Source organism: Aythya marila (genome assembly GCF_965140915.1).
Source record: "Aythya marila genome assembly, chromosome: 6".
Lineage (NCBI taxonomy): Eukaryota > Metazoa > Chordata > Aves > Anseriformes > Anatidae > Aythya > Aythya marila.
The window spans coordinates 9,409,292-9,428,577 of record NC_139047.1 but is presented as its reverse complement, the minus strand read 5'-3'; the positions used below and the strand labels follow the sequence as shown (position 1 = coordinate 9,428,577).

The 19,286-nt window shown below is 42.1% G+C and overlaps 1 protein-coding gene across 1 annotated transcript in view; it reads right to left on the bottom strand.

The window, feature by feature from the left end:
* DRC11 (dynein regulatory complex subunit 11) overlaps positions 1-19,286 on the bottom strand; it is a gene marked incomplete at both ends in the record, with an annotated part of 98,838 nt that overhangs the window by 62,853 nt on the left and 16,699 nt on the right. The window contains one exon of the mRNA XM_082763216.1: positions 12,754-12,941. Within this exon, the coding sequence (XP_082619342.1) occupies positions 12,754-12,941 (188 nt within the window). The remainder of the gene's footprint in view (positions 1-12,753; positions 12,942-19,286) is intronic.

Here is a 19,286-nt window from a genome sequence, read left to right as displayed (position 1 = left end):
TTCCCAGAAGAGGATGACGGCGAAATGATATGTTGGGCATAGTGTTACCCTCTCTGTGGCAGCCACGAGTGCTGAGCCTGTGATGGGAAGCACATGTATGCAATACGGAAGATGGCAGAGCTCTGGAATTTGCTCCCCTGGAGCAATTGTGTTTTGTCTTGGAATACGTTGAGGAATCCTGCAGCTATAGAGACTGCAGGCTTTAACTTACAGCCGCACTTTAAACCAATATCTTCAAAATTACTTGCTGGATTAGATGCTTTCCAGAAAAATCTGCAAGGAAGAGCCAGTCTCCCTATGTGATGGGGAGCACAAAACAAGAAAGTAAATTTCCTTTCCAATCCACCACAGGATTCATGCATCAGTAAGGCAATCTAAGAGGAGAGGGGAGTGTTTGAACAGATTTTAGTTAGGAGCGATGCAGTTTCCTGATATTATATAAATATCTCAGTAAGGACTGAACTCTTTTGTGTAAGTACTGAGACATACTCAGTACTTTTATGCAAGTATCGAGCTCTTTTATGGTTCTGTGCTCTTTGCCCAAGTGAAACAAGTTTCTATTTGGTGAGACATCACACTGAATGGGACTATGCTGAAATTGTTATTTTTTATGAGCAGAGCCTAACAAGAACCAGCAAGCCCCTTACATGCAGTGTAAAATCTCTTACTCTGCCTAGGATGGTAACTCCTAATACTGCAATTGTGTAAGTCCTGAAGATGCCTGATACAGCAGACAAAACATAGTTTGTGATGCCAATAGCTGGGCATTTTTAAAGTAAATTACTATAAATAGATTTTCTGTTGTATCTGCACATGGCTGAAACGCAGCATGACTGAAAAGCCCTGGACTCTGACCTGGATAATAAAACCAACCTGATTGATGGAGTCTGACTAATCTCCCCCATGCCGAAATTCTCAGTAAAACTGAAACATATTGATTCTGGAAGGAGTGGATGAGACTCAGGTTTCAGGCAAGTTCTTGTTCCACTCTCAGAAATAGTATCTCAAAACCTTTTCAGTGTTAAGTCAAGATTCAATCCGAGCATAGCATTTGGATGGACCAACTTTAATGCTAACTTTGCACTGGGGAGGATTTACTTAGGTGCTTGCCAAATCTTGCAGCACACTGCTCATTTAGCAAATGTGCAGTTTGGTGCTCCAAAGAGAAATATGCAAAGTGCTTGAAGGAGAAAAGATGCCTCGCCTCACCTGCCCTTGGCACCCTTACCTGGGTGCAATATTATCCAGGTAATACTGCTGTCACCCGGAGCCTGTACTGGCTATTTCATTATAGAGATCTGGAGGCTGATGAGGTAACCTGCTTCTTCCACCCTGCTGCCCACATCTCCTTTTGCTTAACCCTATCAGAATTTGAATTATGCCCCAAACTGAAGAAGGGCATAGGTGTGAAACCCTAGTGGTATCTTATGGCAGCTGAGCTTGAGTCTAATTGTGTATTTTGACATTTGGCTTGAAAAACAGATGGGCTAAGGTACAGGTGAAGAAGGGCAAGGAGAAATGAGACCAGGATGGAAGCTGTCTTAACAGTGTGGTGGATGTTACACTGATTTCCAGTGGAAGCCTAGATTTTCTGTGCTAGATGATGCAAGTCCCTTGTGTGTGGGATTCGCTTGAAATTCAGCACTTAAGTAACTTGTCAGCAGCTTGTTAAATAAACACGCTGGCATATTGAAACCGCAATGGCCTGATTCAGTCTTATATTCCATCAGACACACTGCCGCTATGGTCCCCGGTATGTAAACTCCGAAAAACCCACTGTCAGTGAAAACAGTGAAAGGACTGTATTTCAGAACTAAATATATCCCTCTTATCCCGTGAGAAAGAATAACAGGCTGTCATTCACAGCTGTATTCCCAACCATAACTCACATGCCTTCATCCACTCCATAGTCAAATCAGACTTCCTGGCTGTAGACAATCGGGTTTTTTTGTTTTTTGTTTTTTTTTTTTATACCTCCACCTGAGCTTGCTTGGTGGCATACACCTCCAGAGACTGCTCTTTTGTCTTTCTATTGGACATGCTTCATATTTTCCATCAGTCTCTGGTTCTAACTGTCCCTGTTTTTCAAATTGGTAGCTCAGGGTATTTTTTCCCCCAGTTATATGCCTCTTTCATCCATTCTTTTCTGCTTCTGCCTCTCTAGCTCCTTGTGAATGTTTCTGCTACCCTTTTGCTCTGCTTCTTGTGTCAGTCCATGCCACGTTTCTTTTTTCCCCACTTGCTTCCTTTCTTCTTTGCATTTTATAGAGCCAAGGCTGAAAATGTCTTTTCTACCTCCTTTGCTTGCTTTTCCAAAGAGATCTTTCTGTGGAGCAAGGGCTGTAGTTTGGGAACCACTGCTCTGCGCTTCCTGTTCATTTTTATTCGCCTTACTTCTAAGCTTTTCCTTACTCTTTCTTTTCCCAGAATATCTTTTAAACACCTCTCCTCTGCCAGCCACTGACTCCCCAGTACCTCTCTGTCCTTCCACCAGGCACCAGTGGGACTCCTGAGGCTTTTTTCTCTGCCTGCTCCTTGTTCCTGTATCCCAGCATATCTTCATTCACTCTGTGGCAGGAAAGGGGGAAGTGGGAGAATTGGTTCTTCCACCTGCTCTGTATTAACTTGCTGGAGAAGATACCTCTCTCTACCACAGAGTGAAGTGAAAAACTGCTGGGCTGGGTCCCTTCCTCTTCCCCTTGGAATTTACTCCCTTCTTCCTTTCTTATTGATCAGGACTGTGCTATGCTGCTCAAACAAAGAATAGATACCACTGTTAAATACCCCACTTGTCCCTTCCCTCAGAAATCCTGTCTGACGTGTGGGGACCCTGCTTGAGAAAGGAATAAAGAAAATACAGTGTGGAAGAACTGCGACCTAACGTGCCCATTGCGCCAGGCACTACTGCAGCATTTCCCAGAAAAAAGTCCAATCCAAACTTTAAAACATGTGGAGCTGTATTGTAATAAGCTGCTGGCAAGTGCAAGCCCTGAACCTTACTGATGTTTGTGTCTGTGTGAGTATCTATGACAACAAATAAATCTACTGTTCGGGAAGTGTCCTTGAGAATATCAGCAGGAGGTTGTTGCATTATGTCGGCAACACTTAGCGTTTTCAAGCTTTTAATTCCCAAGTATTACTGTAGATGGCTATGAGTACTTTAGGAAAATGAACTAATTAGTTACAAGATTTTTCTTCTTGCTTGCAAATGGGACCAACTCAGAGTAATGCTATTTACTTTAGCGGATTCCAGACTTTTGGACGTATAAAGGAATGAATATTTTTAGGAGCTTTAATGCTAAGCAGGAGGTTTAAACTCAAGGTCAAGGGACCCTGGATATCTGTGACTCCTTTTCAGCCATTTAAGGAAGGTAGGAAGGGAATCTAACCTAAATTTGTTATAATGGTCAGTTTTGCCTCTGTAGTGCTGCAAATCCAAAAGTAGAAAGCGAGTGAAGCCAGGAATTCAGCCTGCAGAATAGTGCTCGGGATGGGTATGTCTGTAAGAACTGGGCTGGAAGTGACTGGCATGACAGGTCAAAGAGCAGCCTGCCCTTGGTCTAACACTGTGATTTGGATCCTTTGGTTTTCCCTTGCTGACCATCAGCTGTAACACCCAGTGCACATACTGAGACTTCCTGCTTTGGTCTTGCTAGCTGCAGACACCATTTTGCTAAAAATGCAAATATCCAATGAGACCTATCTTTTTGATCTCAAGATGTAGGACAAGGAGCTGCAAGCCTTTCGAACATATATAGTTTTGCTGTCCCTGTTTAAAAAAAAAAAAAAAAAAAAGTCCTATCTCCACAGGCCGAGCTAGTTGTCTCTGAAAATTTTTGCCTATAGTCTACAGTCACCAGAGTGTTTAGGGCTTTACAGTTGAAAACTGCAGAGGCAGACCGTGAGATGGGGTGGGGAATCACAGAATACTTAGGGCTGGAAGGGACCTCAAAGCCCACCCAGTACCACCCCTGCCTCAAGCAAATCAGGCCCTATCCAGCCTGGCCTTGGGCACTGCCAGGGATGGGGCACCCACAGCTCCTCTGGGCAGCCTGGGACAGGGCCTCACTGTCCTCAGAGTGCAGAATTTGTTCCTTTGTTCCTAATCTGCATCTACCCTCTTTTAGTTTAAAACCATTACTCCTTATCCTGTCACTACATGCCCTTGCAAAAACTCCCTCTCCAAAAAGGTTAAGTCTTTCTGAGCAAGTGATTTAGAAGGAAGCAGGTTGAGGAGGAAAGTGGAGGAGGAGGACAGAGTGATCTGAAGAAGAACCATGCTCGTTATGGCTTTGTAACGTGTGACTGTTCAAATCTGAATGAGCTTTTAATGCTGCTAATGAATAATTTATATGCAAGTATGGCAAGAAGTGTGCAATGCAAATCATGCCCAATGAAAAGATGAATACGTGTCTGCAGATGCTTGGAGTCCTGAGTGTTCCTGCAAGATGCTGAGCCCTCCATGGCACTGAAATAGTTTTCCCTGAGCTTGTACTCATGGTGAACTGCTTGGAGAGCAAGTCCTTGGGGTCCAACAGCATGCTCTTCTGTCTGTAAAACCCTTGAAACAGCCCTGATCTTGTTAAATTTGCTCGTAAAGTACATGAAACCCTCTTTAGAAGCTAACAAGGGTCTGCTTAGGGTAAAGACTTAGCTGTGCTAAATAATATCAGGGCCTGACCCCATTTCAGGAACAAACTGTCAGCCAAAGGAGAGATCATTCAGGTAAGGTCACCAACAACTTGTAGTGATTTAAGACATCTGAATGTCTATCTGGAAGGGAGCAGTGGAGTTTGGAAAACTGGTGCAGTTGTGTTTATGTGCAGCGTTGGCTCATTAGGTGACAAAAGTGATGTTGAAAACTGGGAATCTTGACTTGCACCTGAGATATTTTAAGAATCTTATTTTTGTTCCTCGATTATTTCAAACTTTTGAAAGTTCAATGAACAAAATAGGAGATGAAGAAAGAGCAGCAGGGTCCTTTGCATATGTTTTTAATCACTATGCAGAGCTGCCAATCACTATAAATTGAAGTGTAAATGCAAGGAGCCTTACAAAAATGGGAAGGCAACATATTTCAGAGTTTGTGATGATTTAGAAAGCAGAACTAGTAATACTATCAATGCCTCTCTGGAGGCCTGACACCAGGGTTCAACTGGTCTTACTGTTGCAGATACCCGCTACCAAGATTTATCTGTGTTTCACCAAGTATGAGAAATATATGAATCCAGGGGATTCCGGCTGATCCCCCCCAAAAGCCATCAAGCCGCCTCCATTAATGTCAGCACTCTCATAAATTCTTAGCACACACTGAAGTAGGCAACTTCTGCCACTGCACAGAAGCTTCCAGAGGTGTCCCCTGCCTCCTGTAAATCCACGGACACCCAATAAAGTGGATTAACTGCAGATGGACTTAATAACAGTTGCCCCTCCTCTGGAATTAGAGGGGTTCACACTTTTAAAAGAGGACAATGGTGTTCCCACAAGCAAGAATGACTGAGTTATTTTTTTTTTAATGGCTATCAGATCTTAAGAGTTGATTCCAATCAATGGGAAAACAGGTTGCAGAACTGTGGGCTGCAGTCCTGGCCTCTTCAACATCCTGCTTCTCATGATAATCTTGCTATTTAATCCTCAGCGCACACTCTCTGCTTTTCCCCCACCATACACAAACCGTCCTCTTGTTTATGATAACTTATTTTCCCTCTGCTCAAAGAAACCTGGTGGGTTATTTGTTCTGGTACTCCTCCGGTAAGCCAGTGATGCATTTGCATTCCCTTCCCTCGCTCCCTCCAGCCTTAAAGATGTCTGCCAAAATTAGTCAATAGATAACTACTCAGTGGAAGCTTTAGGAATGTGTTAGGAAAGGCTTGAACATTACCCATTAATGTTTACAGCTCCTAATTATGTTAATTAATCACTCTTAGAGGTTGTCTCACCCTGCAGCCCAGAGGCAGGGTTTCAGTTCCCACAGATGTGCTCTGAACTAACCAGCTTGGGCTCAGATGGCGGTGTGGCTGCTTGCAGCAAGGGGCTCAGCATAGCTGACAAAATCTCTTTGTAGGGTCCTGTGCAGGTTTTGTTGCCAGGGCTAAGCACTGTCACGGCTGTGGTGTTCCTGTTTTGAAGCTAGCTTTGAGTGTCTACACAAGGTACAGTCAAGCACCTGGGTGCAGGCTGAGCCATGTCCCCCATGTCCAGAAAAGTTGATGTTAGATGTAAGCTGTTCCTAATGAATGGCCTTTTGGCTTTGCAGAAAGGTGTACAGAGAGCACCTTGTACTAGCACTAATTGTTACAATGCCTTTACAAAATCTAAAGTTGTTATTTCTGTCAGAAAACAGAGGTGAAGCTATGGACTGAAAAACAGAACTCATCTCTTCTGTCCCTTGCTTGGAGGTTTTGTAAAAGACAAATCTCGTTCCAACATGAAATACGGCAACAATTCTGGATCAGTTGATTTAGAGACTACAGGAGTATCTCCTCCTTAGTACTTATAAAAAAATAAAAAAATCTATTATTCAGCTTTACCTGAACCTTCTCTCTTGTTCTCAGCAAGCCTGATGAAAGAACAACGTAGAATTCTTAGTATTTAGCCAAAGTTTAGCAAATGTGCCCATTTGCTGTAGTATTGATGTCCCAGTAAGGAACACAAAGTACTGGGAGAGAAGAGGACCCCCAAGCCTCTGCCATCACCTCCCAGAGCTTCACCTCCACAACTTAGAGCTTGTCTTCACCCTCCTGAAAAAAGGCTCAGAGGAGAAACACTCTGTCTGCAGAGTGATTCAAAAGAAACTTCGACTTCTTTTGTGACATTCCCTGAAGAACTCACTTTGTGCAGGCTTTCGGTGTGTTGAATACACAAGGCTAGGAAAGGATATGATCAACTTTAGCGAGCAGATAAGGACAGGAGAAAAATGTGCTGCAGATATAGACTTCTTTCTAATTTCATTCATCTCCTCCTCATCTGATGCGATTAGGAGACAATTCCCTTATTTATCCCTGACTGCAGAACCATCCTCCTGTTGTACATTGAGCTCACAGCTACTTCTGGCTGGTAATTTTTGCACCCAAATGGAATGTTGCATACAAGTGGCTCATGAGTGCGTGATGATCCTTTAATGATGACAGGGAAAACAAGTAATGACAATATGGATTAGGTGAAAGAGAGCATTTCATCACCCATCTATAAACAGCTCCTGTGGGCAGTAACTCCTGTCTGTGCTGAATATAAAGTACCAGATGCAAGAGAGGCATTCCTCTGTAGGTTTCTATGGGAGAAGTGCCCTTGCAGGGGTAGCAGAGAAGAAGGAAAGGCATTTGTAAGAGTAATGGGGCATTGTAAAGTGTGGACTGTGATTAAGGGTCTGATACTCTGTCTATTTGGTCATTTTCCAAGGAGTTCCAGACTGGAGCTTGCTGTTTAAAAGAACTGTCTGCCATTGCGGCTTGCTGCACAGAAACTAGTTATTAAGCAATTTTCGTATCAGCTGTTTTTCAAACTGGTGCCATGTTGTGCAGAGACTGTACTCTGTACTCCTTGGTTCCTTGGAAAGAGCTTCTGGCAGCCTGAGAGCACGTCCAGTAATCCCAGTGGGGCTGGAGACCGAGACAAGTCCGGATGGACTTGGAGCGGCTCAGCTCCTCCGACCCGGGGCCGGGGGAGCAGAGGGCAGGGGTGGTGCAGGCTGGCACAGCCGAAGTGCTATCTGTCTGTGTCCTGTTGGCAAGATTTCGGCTGTTGATGGATTGCCTGGCAACTTGCACACGCATTAATATTAACTTCGTAAGGAGCAGAGTGTAGGGAGTGTGAAAGGCGATACAGGCAGCGCCTGACGCAAATGAATACTTGCCCTATTCTGTGGAGTTTCAGTGCAAAACCTCTCTCTCCATTCGTTTTCCTCCTGCCTCCGCATCACCCACCCCCTGCTACCTAGGGAGTCCCGTGAACAGGCATATTGGCAGTGAACTCGGCTCAACAAAACAGTCCTGTGAAAAAGGGAAATATAACACGATCGCTTCCTATTTCTTTCTCTCTTCCCCTGCATCAAAGCCTGGGCTGGCTGTCAGGAATGCTCCAAATGAATAAATAAAGCACAGGAACCCCCCGCTTCAGAAGAAGTCTCACTCGCTCACCATGAGGCTTGGCCAATTCTTTTTCTGACAGCACTCAAGTCAGCAGGCAGAGCGAGAAGATCATTCAAAGCTAATCAGTAAAGTGTAAACCTATTATGAAAGCACATTTACCCCTTGCCTCCTCCTTCCTCGAGAAAACCAATCCCCAAATCTGTGGGAATAACACATAACGTACATAAAAGTTGCTATTACTTAGATCCCCTGTTATTAGGTCAGCAATGCCACTGATGAAATGCTCCCCAGAGCGCTGAGCAGAGGCATATAAATCCTCCAAGAAATTCACAGCATAATTTGTTACAGCTAGAGGGCATAAGACACATTACAGCAAAGCCTGTGTATTAGGCTCTCCCCTGTGATTCTTCAGGCTATCTCTGGTAATAAAAACCTCATCTTGATTTCTGATCCTTTGTATTGATTTCTGTCAGAGCAGACTTTTCTTAGACAAAAATGCTACAACAGTTTTCCATATAATAAGGGGATCCTTCTTTACCCTTCTTCCTGCTTTTTTTTTTTTTTTAATTTAGGGATGAATCCGAGAAAGATTTGTTATTTGGGGACTGTTGGTATGTACCGTGGAGAAGACAATGATGACAGTTCTTGCATATGCAGTGCAAAACCCTGAATGTGAAATTAAGAGAAAAATGTTTCTGGTCTGGAATAGCACAGGAAATTGAAACTAAAGCCCCAGCTATGTAATTGCTACATTTTAATATAAAACTCTGTTATTAATATAATGGATGGAATGTGTGGGAGTCATTTGATTAAAATCCAGGCTCAGAGGTACATAATCACAGCAAGTATTAATTCTGGAGCATTTGTACTCCTGTTCCATGAATAACATAGCTACCTTGAAAAACAGGGAGGACTACAGGTAGATAGCATGATTTTTTTTTTTTTTTTCAAATGATCTCAAGTGTTCAAAAAATCTTTCTTTTTTTAGTATTGACCACAGGAACAAGGCAAAACAGAAGTCTAGAAAGCTGTATGTGAATAATCTGCCAGCCACATAAGAAGAGCTTCATAAAAGTTAATACAGATAAAGAGAACGATGGACAGTAGGGCTATTAATTGTAGTGTTACATTAAAAAATATTTTGTGTTATAAAGCAACTGAAACTTTTTTGTTCGATCTATTCCTTTGGGTTTTGCTTTTTTTTTTTTTTTTTTTTCCAGAACCTATCTTCAGAAGTTGTTGTCTTGGTTTTTGAAATGACTGAAGCTACTCCTATTCCCTTGTGCAAAGAAAGTGGTAAATATTTATAACAGTTCTCTGTATAAGTGGAGAAATTTAATACGTGCTCATTGCTTTTGTAATCTGATAGTAGCGGTGCTGAAAGACAACACCTGCTAATTGTATTTCCTATCACATCCCGTTCCAATTGAAGGACGCAGTATGGAAGTTTGGGTTTATTTTTTTAGTACATGCAGCAAAATTCATTCAAAAGAATCTTTGTTCCCTTTTAGCTATCTGTTTATTTAATAGACTACAGAAAATGGTAAACTCTGTCAAAAAGCCTAGTTAAAGAATAATTTATAAGCTACATTTAGATGTTGATCTTGTAGACTGCCTTAATGGAGAGCCAAAGTACATCCTGGCAGGTAATAATGTAAACCTTGACACTTCAGTTCTGGCCCGCTGCTCAGCAGGCCAGGCAGGAGCAAGACACAACTTGGCTCTGCCCAACACACGTGCTTCCCCTGTGTAGCAACATTTAGCAAAATTTTTCTTTCACCTATTTTGGAAGCAAGTGAATGTGTCTGCTGGGAAAATTCTTTTGGTCACCTCAATGGAGGTCTCCCGCGAAGAGCATCGTGGCAGGCAGCTTGGTGCCTCCTCTCTATCCCACAAACCACGGCATCACTCAGCCAGATCCACACGAGCTGAAATATTGGGTGATGTCCAGCCTCCGCGGAAGCTGATGGCAGCTCTCCCGCTGGCTGCAAAATGGGGACAGGGTTTTATCTGCCACACTGCTAAGTCGCTAGAACAGATTTTATTAATGAGATCTGTCTAGTCTTGGCTGAAATGTGCCTTAGTGATTTTCAGATAAGTTGAGGGGCAGTTCATTTAAAAGAAGACAGTAACAGGGAGAATGATTGAACACAGTGCTCTGATGGCAGCAAGTCTGTCACTGTCCCTCTGCCACCTGATGACCCCCCGTGCAGGCACACCACAAAATTGCCATAAACACACATGCAGCATTTCCTTTAATTGTGCTCCATTGAAATGATCTGTTTTAGCCTAAAACTGATTTTTATTCCAGTTTAAAAATCAGATTGTTTTAGATGGGTGGATAGAGAAGCAGTTCTGTCATAACACAGTTCTGATTATAACATAAGATCAGAGGGGAGCTGTTTTCTCAGCCTTTCTCAGTTGCAGAAGAACAACTTGTCTGACTAAAGCCTTGTGGATAAGCAGCGTTGTCACTGATTAACTCTGTGTGTGGGTGTATCTTAATCCCATTTAATACAATCACTTGCTCTGGAAAAGCATACCCATAAAGCTATCTGAGAACAGTTAATGTGGTGCTTATACTCACACATTGGCTTTAATCTTTGTTAATTTTCAAGTCTAGATGAGATTCAAGACTACTGAACCTGACTAGATCAGACCAGACAACTTACTGGGTAGTTAAAGACTCCTTACAACTTCTTTAATCACATATTTATATGCTGGGATACTGACTCTGTCTGCCTACAGTCTTGAAGTCTCATCTGAAGTTGGGCCCCTGGGCACATCTGGGATATAAATTTAACAACAGGGTCCCATTTTGCTTGTAAGGCTTACTAAATAAGAAGGCTCAGCATTTAAACTCCACTTTCCTTCTTCAGAGTATTTCACAGATACATGAGGCTCAGGTCGCTTATAAAATAGGTAGCAAGGGTTTTGATGAATAGCTCCTTCAGCCACTCCTCTCTGCCTCCAGTGATCAAACATTGGTATCAGCTTCCTCCAAATGATTATTTGGATTGGTTAGGCTCTTTGGTATCTGCTGTTACTACCTTGATAGGAAGGATTTTACTTTTAATAGTATCTTGTAACTGTTTTTAAAGAGGTTTACAGCTGGGTTTATTCTCTGGGAGATTGGCTGTTCTCTGTTAATCTCCTAAAGAAACAATTATACACAGTATTTCAGCTAGCTTTCCTCAACCTCTAGCATCAAGATAATTGGACATGATTGACCTATGCTAGAGAATTACTATTAGATGAGTAATATTAAGTAAAGGAAATAAGATCTTTCTGTACCTCAGAACATGGGGGTTGTGGGAAGAGGCAGGAAATGGCAGCTCAAGCACTGTGCAGTCTGGGCCCTAAGAGCAGGGTTGATTTAGGGGATGGGGAAGTGCTTTGTGAAAACTGAGGTTTGTAAAACCCTGAGTTATTTTTAAAGGAGGGCTAGATGGGGTAAGTATATACTAGAGTCTAAAAGGTAGGTAAGATCCAGAAGTACAAAAAAAGAAACATAGATTGTGATAAACCTGTGTGCTATTTTAATGACTTTTTTTTTTTTTTTTTTTTTTTTTTTCAACAAACGCAATTGCTGTTGTATAGTCACCAAAGGCAAGGGATAAATAAGAATAAGGATATTTAATGAGAAAGATTTCATCAGAAAGCATTTGTGTTTCCACCTGGAAACTACACGCCAGTAGACTGAAAGGGCCAGTACACTGAAAAAATACCGAATGATGAATGGATGTGACACCAGCCCACAAGATGAATACAAGCCCTGTAACATCACCAAGCAGCTCAAGACACAAAACCACTGGAAGTGATCATATGCAGAGCAGCTGAAACTTTGCTGATAAATCCTGGAATTTCTGGGCCCTGCTTCCCAATTTACTTTTACATACTAACCCACTGGATAGGGTAAATCCTGGAAAAAAATATCTGTGTCACAGAAACAGTGTGCATTCCTTAGAATGAAGCTTTACAGTATTGCCATATCGAAGTTGCCAGTCTCAAACTTCAGCTAAAGTAAACTTCCTGAGAGAACTATAGGTGTCAGCACTCAGTTTAAAAACGTGTAAGTATGTGCTTAACTCTACTGAGACGTGAAGTTTCACTGAGATCAGCAGCACTACTAAATAAAGTTACATTTGGGGGAGTGTCTTCAAGGTCAGGCCTCAAGTACAAGCATACTTCAGACTCATATAGGCTGATAGATAACACTGGCAGCAGGCACCTAGACTGCAGTACCAGTGATGTGATTTGCTATAGGAAATCATTACACTTCTGTCTCATGGAAGTCCGTGTTACTCTCTTAAACCTTATGTATTCAGACAGGGAAAAAAGTCAGCGTTCCTAAACTGTAGGTATGCTTTTTATAATTGCAAAGCTAGAGCCCGAGCTAGCATGCAATTTGAATGTGCCCCTGGTTTAATCTTTGTGGGTCTGATTCTGCAGCCAGTCTTTCAAGGTGCACCTCTGATCCCTGCTACTAGGCTGTGTACAGAGTAATGCTCTAGCCTGGGTTCCCTAGTTACAAGCTCTGCTGCTCGTTCTGCAGGTAATGCTTGCAGTGGGATTGGAAGGTGGATTTGCAATTTGTAAGAACTACAAAATTAGGCTCCCTGGGGCAAATGGTTTTCTTTAGGGGCAAGTGTTTCTCTCTGCTCACCGACACTCGATGAAACATTGGCCGATCTGGTCCTCGAGAGTTTCCTTGATGTCAAGCCCCTCTGTTTCTCTCAGCTTGTCCTTGATAAACACCTCCTCGTTTCTCTCATGCACCTCACCTTGCTGGGCATTTATTTGCTTGGCATGCATCTGTGAAGAGCTCATTGCCTTTAAGTGAGGAGGTAGGCTCTGAAAACAACAAGGGGAGAAAACAAAAGATATACGAATGAAAAGAAACTTAATACACCCTGGAATGCCAGGTTGACAGTGAATCTCAGCTTAAGCCTTAATTTATTTGCGGGAAGCCAGGAAAAAAAAACAAAAAACTATGCTCATAAAAAGTGCCTGGATGCACACAATGGCCTATTGTTAGTTTTTCAGCATTAATTAACAACATTGTAATGTACAAAAACAACCCTTTCAGCGTGGGATCCTGGGAGCTCAATGAGACAGGTGAGAAAGCTGCTGTTCTGCAAATGCCAACTTTATCCATGTCAGAAGGGTGCCAGAGATTTTTAATTGAAATTTCAAATGTTTGGACTTCCTATTGGTACTTTTTAATTAGCCAGTATTGTTTTTAATTTGTTCACTTAAAATTTTTATATGCACCGCTTGGTCAGTGGTTTCCTGGTATTTTGTTGCAGCTGGTTGTACTCCTTTAGGAAATCGACTTCCCTTGAGGAACAAACAAACAAAAAAGAATAAACAAACCCCCAAACACTGCAATAAAAATCATAGCTCCCCAAGTTTCCCATGATTTGATAACCTTGGCAAGAAGGACTTTTAAACCAGTTTCAAGTCTTACAATAATAATTTCTGCTCCGTGATTGATTTTACATGTGCACTTTAAGAGAGATAAAAATGAAAGTCATTCTGGTATGCAAATACAGAAGCATGAAAAATACCATCTGTCTGGGTGGTCTGAAACTTTATATTTTTTAGTTTGCAATGGTTGATAAAGTTAAGATGTTCCCAGTGTATTATGAGCTATTCCTAGTTTGGAAGGTAGAGAAAAGGGTATATAAAAAAAATAAAATAAGCTTTGATTTTTTTTTTTTTTTTCAATTCTAGAACAAAATATTTTCCATATACTTGGGAAGTATTTATATTTTATGTCATATTTAAGAATGGAAAAGAAGATAAAATCTAATAAGCTGGTTTTGTAATTCAGGGTGTTTTACTCCTCAAAGTCAGTGACTCACATATAGGTGGCAGCATATGTGAACAAAAGCTCAGGACTGTTGGTTTGCACAACCCCCCCTGCATTTCTGCTCTGGCCTTCCACCTTCAGAACATATAGATTGTCCTTAAATCAGCACATCTCACACTAATTTAGTCATAAATTCTTCTTGCACTGGTGATGTATTTTCTCTCATGCTCCAAGTCCTCATTCCAGAGGACTCCCGCAAAGACAAAAAAGCTTAAAAGCTTCTATCAAAGGTTTGGCCAGCTTACGTTTAAGATTTGTTATTCAGTGTTTTTCCATGCCTCAGCCAGGTTCCAAAAATCACTAACAAGTGCCAAGCAAATTTGGTTTCAGAAAATACACGGTGCGTTTGCACACTATCCAATGTAAGCATTAGAGGCCCTGTTCAGGAAAGCAATTTACTGCCCTCCCTGCATATGCAATGTGTGACTTGCACTATACAAAAGGAATTGGTCAAGGCCACCAGTGAGAAAATATTCAGAAGGAAAAAAGACATGCAGAGTGCATTTGAACAGCAGCTGCACATGCTCTGAACCTGAATATATGACCCAAAGATGCTGCCTTTCACCCTGAGATCTTATCTTCACCCATTTCTCACTCTCCACAGCAGTCAAGTGTTTCCAACTCTTCCCTTTCCACAGCAAGTATTTTAAAGTACAGCATAGGTAAGGTTGGTTCTATTTATTTGTGTTTTACCTGTAATGTTAAATGCACCTCAGAATAGCCATACCTGGCAGATGTGATGCTAATTCCTCAGTGCTCATTTGGAAACCAGTGGTGGGCCCATGAGGCTTGCTTCCCAGATTGCAATCTAGAAACAAGATCCACTTCCCTTAGGCAGTTTCCCACTCAGCTATTTGTTTCACCAGTGTAATGCTCAAGGGACTGCTGTTCTTAGAAGTTCCCATCAGAGTACTAGTGCCTAGAGGTACTGGTACCATTGCTGCTACTGAAGGAATGAGCAAGCTAAAGCCAACACAACTCTTCCATGTCTCTGTAGCACAGCCTGGAAATAGGCAGTGTGTTATGCACAGACAGCCTGCTAGTTTTTCTAACCAGATGCTCACCAGGGGAACTGAAGGTAAGAGATGTTTTATATAGAAATATGTTCTCCAGCATTTCCTGGGAAGATATGCAAGAAGAATAGGGATAAGGGAAAGAAACCTGGGAAATAAGGGATTGATTATTTGAATGAGCAAAGGAAGTTGTGGTGAATATCAGAGGTGTCTTGCTGGGTGGACAGAAGATTCTCTTGTCCCATTTCCTTTGGGACAGAGGCAGAAAAAATGGAATCAATGTTCAGGCCAAGGCAACTGGGTACAACAGGCACGAGGATATCCCCAGCTTTAGTATGGCTAACTTGCAGTCGATGGAGAAAGACAAGTTCCTCTACCGGATTTATCTGAACACTTAAGGATGAAATTTCATGAGCTGGCTTGTTAGATGAACAGCTTATTGGCACTGGAAATGGCCAGTTTCCACCTCCACTCTGTCTGCTGGATGGGTGGTCCCTGTCTTCTCCTGCACAGACTCTGGCACTCACCTGACCCTGCAGTGAACCAGTCCAGCTTTCTAAGAAGTAGAAAATAATCTCCTTTATCTTTTCTCCCTCTCCCATCCCCTCAGGTTAATTCTCTCCCAGGATAATGAGGTGAACCAGTCAACCAAGGAGGCAGCTGAGGGCCAGAGCCATTGCAAGGGGAGCGTTGGGTGAGCGTGGAACAACAAGGAGGCAGGAAGGCCCATGCAGCAGCACAGAGAGGGGAGCTTCTCTTCACCATCGCTGACCCTCATCTTCACTCGGCTTCTCTTCTGAACTGCTCTCCAGTGGGTGCTTGGGGAGCCTGTGATGATCAGCTTCTTGTCACTGCAAATTTACTACCAGCATTTCTCATCAGTACCTAAGGCAGGTGAGGTAAGAACAGTTTGAACTCTCAAGAACATGCCAACATAAGCAAGACCATAAGGAGGAGATCCTTATCTCTCAGTGAACAGATCATACCTATGCTTGAATCCCGAGTCACAAAGCTCTAAGCTAGCTGTCTCAGATGCTGATAGCAACAGAGCTACAGAACGTGCTCTGGTCTGCAAAACCCACCCAAGGCTTTGAGTAAATATTTGTGCAGCTACCTGTCTGGTCTCCATATGGTTACCAGTATGTCTGCTGATATTTGTGTATGAGCTGCAGTCAAAGCCCTAAGGCTGAAGTACAGATATATCCTTCTACAACAGCTTATAAAAAGAAGCTCTGTTATATTTGCCCTTCGTGTTTTCCTCATTCTCTTTTCCTTGTACTGTTTTACTTTCATAAAACAAAACAAACAGGAACCACAGGAAAACTCCTACCCATGAGTCTACTTACCCACCTTCAATAACTCACTAAAAAAAGGGGAAAAAGGGATGAAAGAGAAGAGGAAGGCTGGTTAAGACCACACTCTTATTGGACTCTCTTTTCCTCCATATCTATTCCTTTCTTGTTATTAGTATTTTCTAAATTAGGGTACAGCCACTGCTCACGTGGAAAAGAGTTTATTTACAAGGAGGAAAAGGCTGTTGCTGACATGAAACGTGCTGTTGCTTGATTGCTTCCATTGCTGGGAAAGCAGAGCTGGCTTGGAGCTAGACGGCCAGATAAACCAGATTCACAGGAAGGAGGCGAGGGGCTGGAAAGGAGCCAATGAGATAGTATGACATGGCAGGTACAAAAAGACACTTGATCCAAGTGGGAGTCAGCTCCGGCAGGCAAGCTGTTGTGAGGAGTGACGGTGAGTACGTTAATAACAAATGACAGCCTTTGAAGTTGGCCTAGTGGTGGACAGACAGTTGCCAAACAGGGGCTCCTCCTATAGTGCAAAGCCTTGGAAGGAGTACACTGTGATTCAGATGGGTGAGGGGGAGCACAAAGTGAAGAGCAAAGCTGGTCGTGATAAATGAGTCCTGGAGGATTCGTGGCAGCCTAATGGGGAACATACGCAACGCACCCTGTTTATGAGTGAAGACCAGGAGGCCTACACATGTCAGGAACCAAAAGCTGGCTTCTGTTCTGGGGGAGGAGGAGGAAAGCATCGAGCAGCTGTGAGGAAATCAAGCCACAGCTATTGGATTTTAAGGGAAGCTTTACTGGTGAGCATACAACTGGCCTGGCTTTTCATTCAGTTACTTTGACATCAATGCAGTCATGTCAACAACAAATGAATCGAACTTGGTGTCTCTCAGGATCTTTCCAAGCAAATTCCAGCTTGCCGGGCATGAAAACCAACTGAAGAACCGCACAGAAAAATGGCAACAAGGAAGAGCATGAATTTTTTTTAGTAACAGGAGGAATAAGGTTCTGACACGTGAGGAAACACCAAAAGAACTTAGGTGTACGTGGGCTAACATGTAAAACAGAGACTTAAAAACTTAAAAACTGCTTCCTTGGCCTGTAAGAACTGATCCAAGTACACTTAAGGGTGTGAAAGATCAAGATAAAGAATCAGTGTTAGAGTATAGGTGGGGAACAAGAAGATGAAATAGATAAAATTTGAGTGTGGAAGTGAATTTAACAACATCACCTAAAACAGACACTTCAGCAGCACGAGCTGCTGGAGAGATATACCAAGATGTCCAGATGATATTAGTTTAAAAATGATGTAATTGTACCATTGTTTTATCTGTCAGTTCTCTACCATCTGTTGTACATTTGCAATGCATTTTCAGAGCAAATCTTTTCTTCTTTTGTCAAATAAAAGACTCAAACTGAGGAAAGAAAACTGAGTCCTCAGGGAGCCTGTACAACGGATGGTATGAAATGTTTTAGGCTTTTACAACACCTTAAAAAAAAAGATTTGGATAGCACGTGCAGTCTGAATTAGAGAACACTGGTTCCATTTTCTTGCTTTGCAATTGAAGAAATAAACTATGTGAAGCTCTCTTTCTTTTGACCCAGTGTTCTCGTCCTAATCACAAAAGTGTATGTCACCCTAAACCTCACTGGTTTTGGAGTTCAAGCGATCCTTAATCCTGCCTCAGTTGTGAGGAGGCAACTGCAAAATGTTGGAACTTAAATTCGTCCTTCAAGCACTCTTGGGTCTTCAGAGCGAGGTGGCTCCAGTGGCATTTGTGTTCTCTCATCAAGGAGCAGACTTCAGAAGAAAATCTGTCTGAAAAACAATTGCCCATCTAATAATGCAAGAGAAAATAGGTATAGAAAGGGCAGAAACAGTTCAAAGACAGATGGACAGTGCAAGAGGATGGTTTCAAACAGCCTCAGCTAGTCTTTGACCTGTCCTTTGCAGTATTGCAGATTGGCTTTCCATGTGCCCCCCATACTTGTTCCGGAGCTCTAAGAGTTATACTGAGATGATATGATGACTACAGCTTTACAGCTATCTATACTTAATGTGCACGTTAAGGAAGACAAAAGCCAATTTATTTCTAACATCACTTCTCTCAGCGCCTCTAATGTTTCTGCTTCTGAATCAAAGGGAGGCATTCTACAGTAGGACATAAATAAATAGCTTTTCCTTGGGGGAAGAAGCATTTTCCCATCTTAAAGAAATTTCTTTGGCCATGTGAAATTCAAATTTGTTAACTTGCCCTACAAACAGCAACTCATTTAGAAACAAATTACAAATATTAGATGGAGACAGTGAACTTGATAATGCAATGCTGCCACATCAGTTGTAGAATAATGCATCTTAATGAAGGCTTCCCATGTGAATAAACCATTATATTTACAAGCTTTTCACAGTTAATGACCCAGAACTGGATAACGAAACTCACATTTTTAGTGTGGTCCTCTGTCAGCAAAAGTATACATATTAATAATTGATGTTGCTGTAAAAATAGGGCATAATAGGAAGATTCCTGAGTTTGTGGGAAAATAGGACTACATGGTCCATTAACTTAAAATGCTTATCTAATGTTTGATGGGCTTTGTCTTTAAAATCCTTGTTTAAATTAATAAGGCAAAATGGACATTTGTCTAAAAGAGAATTTTGTTCCAACTCATCAGTCACAAGCATGCTGATGAGAGAGCTGTTTGATCTTCTGCTCTTTTCTGCTCCCCCTATCCTCCCCAAAGAGAGTTGAGGTTTTACCAATGTGGAAGACCCACCAGTAGAAGGAAGGAGAAGTTCCCTATGCATTCCAGGTAAGCCAATGTGATGAAAGCCTCTGTACATGTTCTCTTTCACACGTAGGAATTCAGTGGCATAGATCATTCTTTCCTAGCTTGAAATGTCTGTCTTTCTGCTTAGTCAGCTCAACAGCTTTTTTCTACACAGACTGCTTTATTGTTCATTATAAAACACTTAGAGGTGTGCAGGCTGGCTGAACATGCTTAA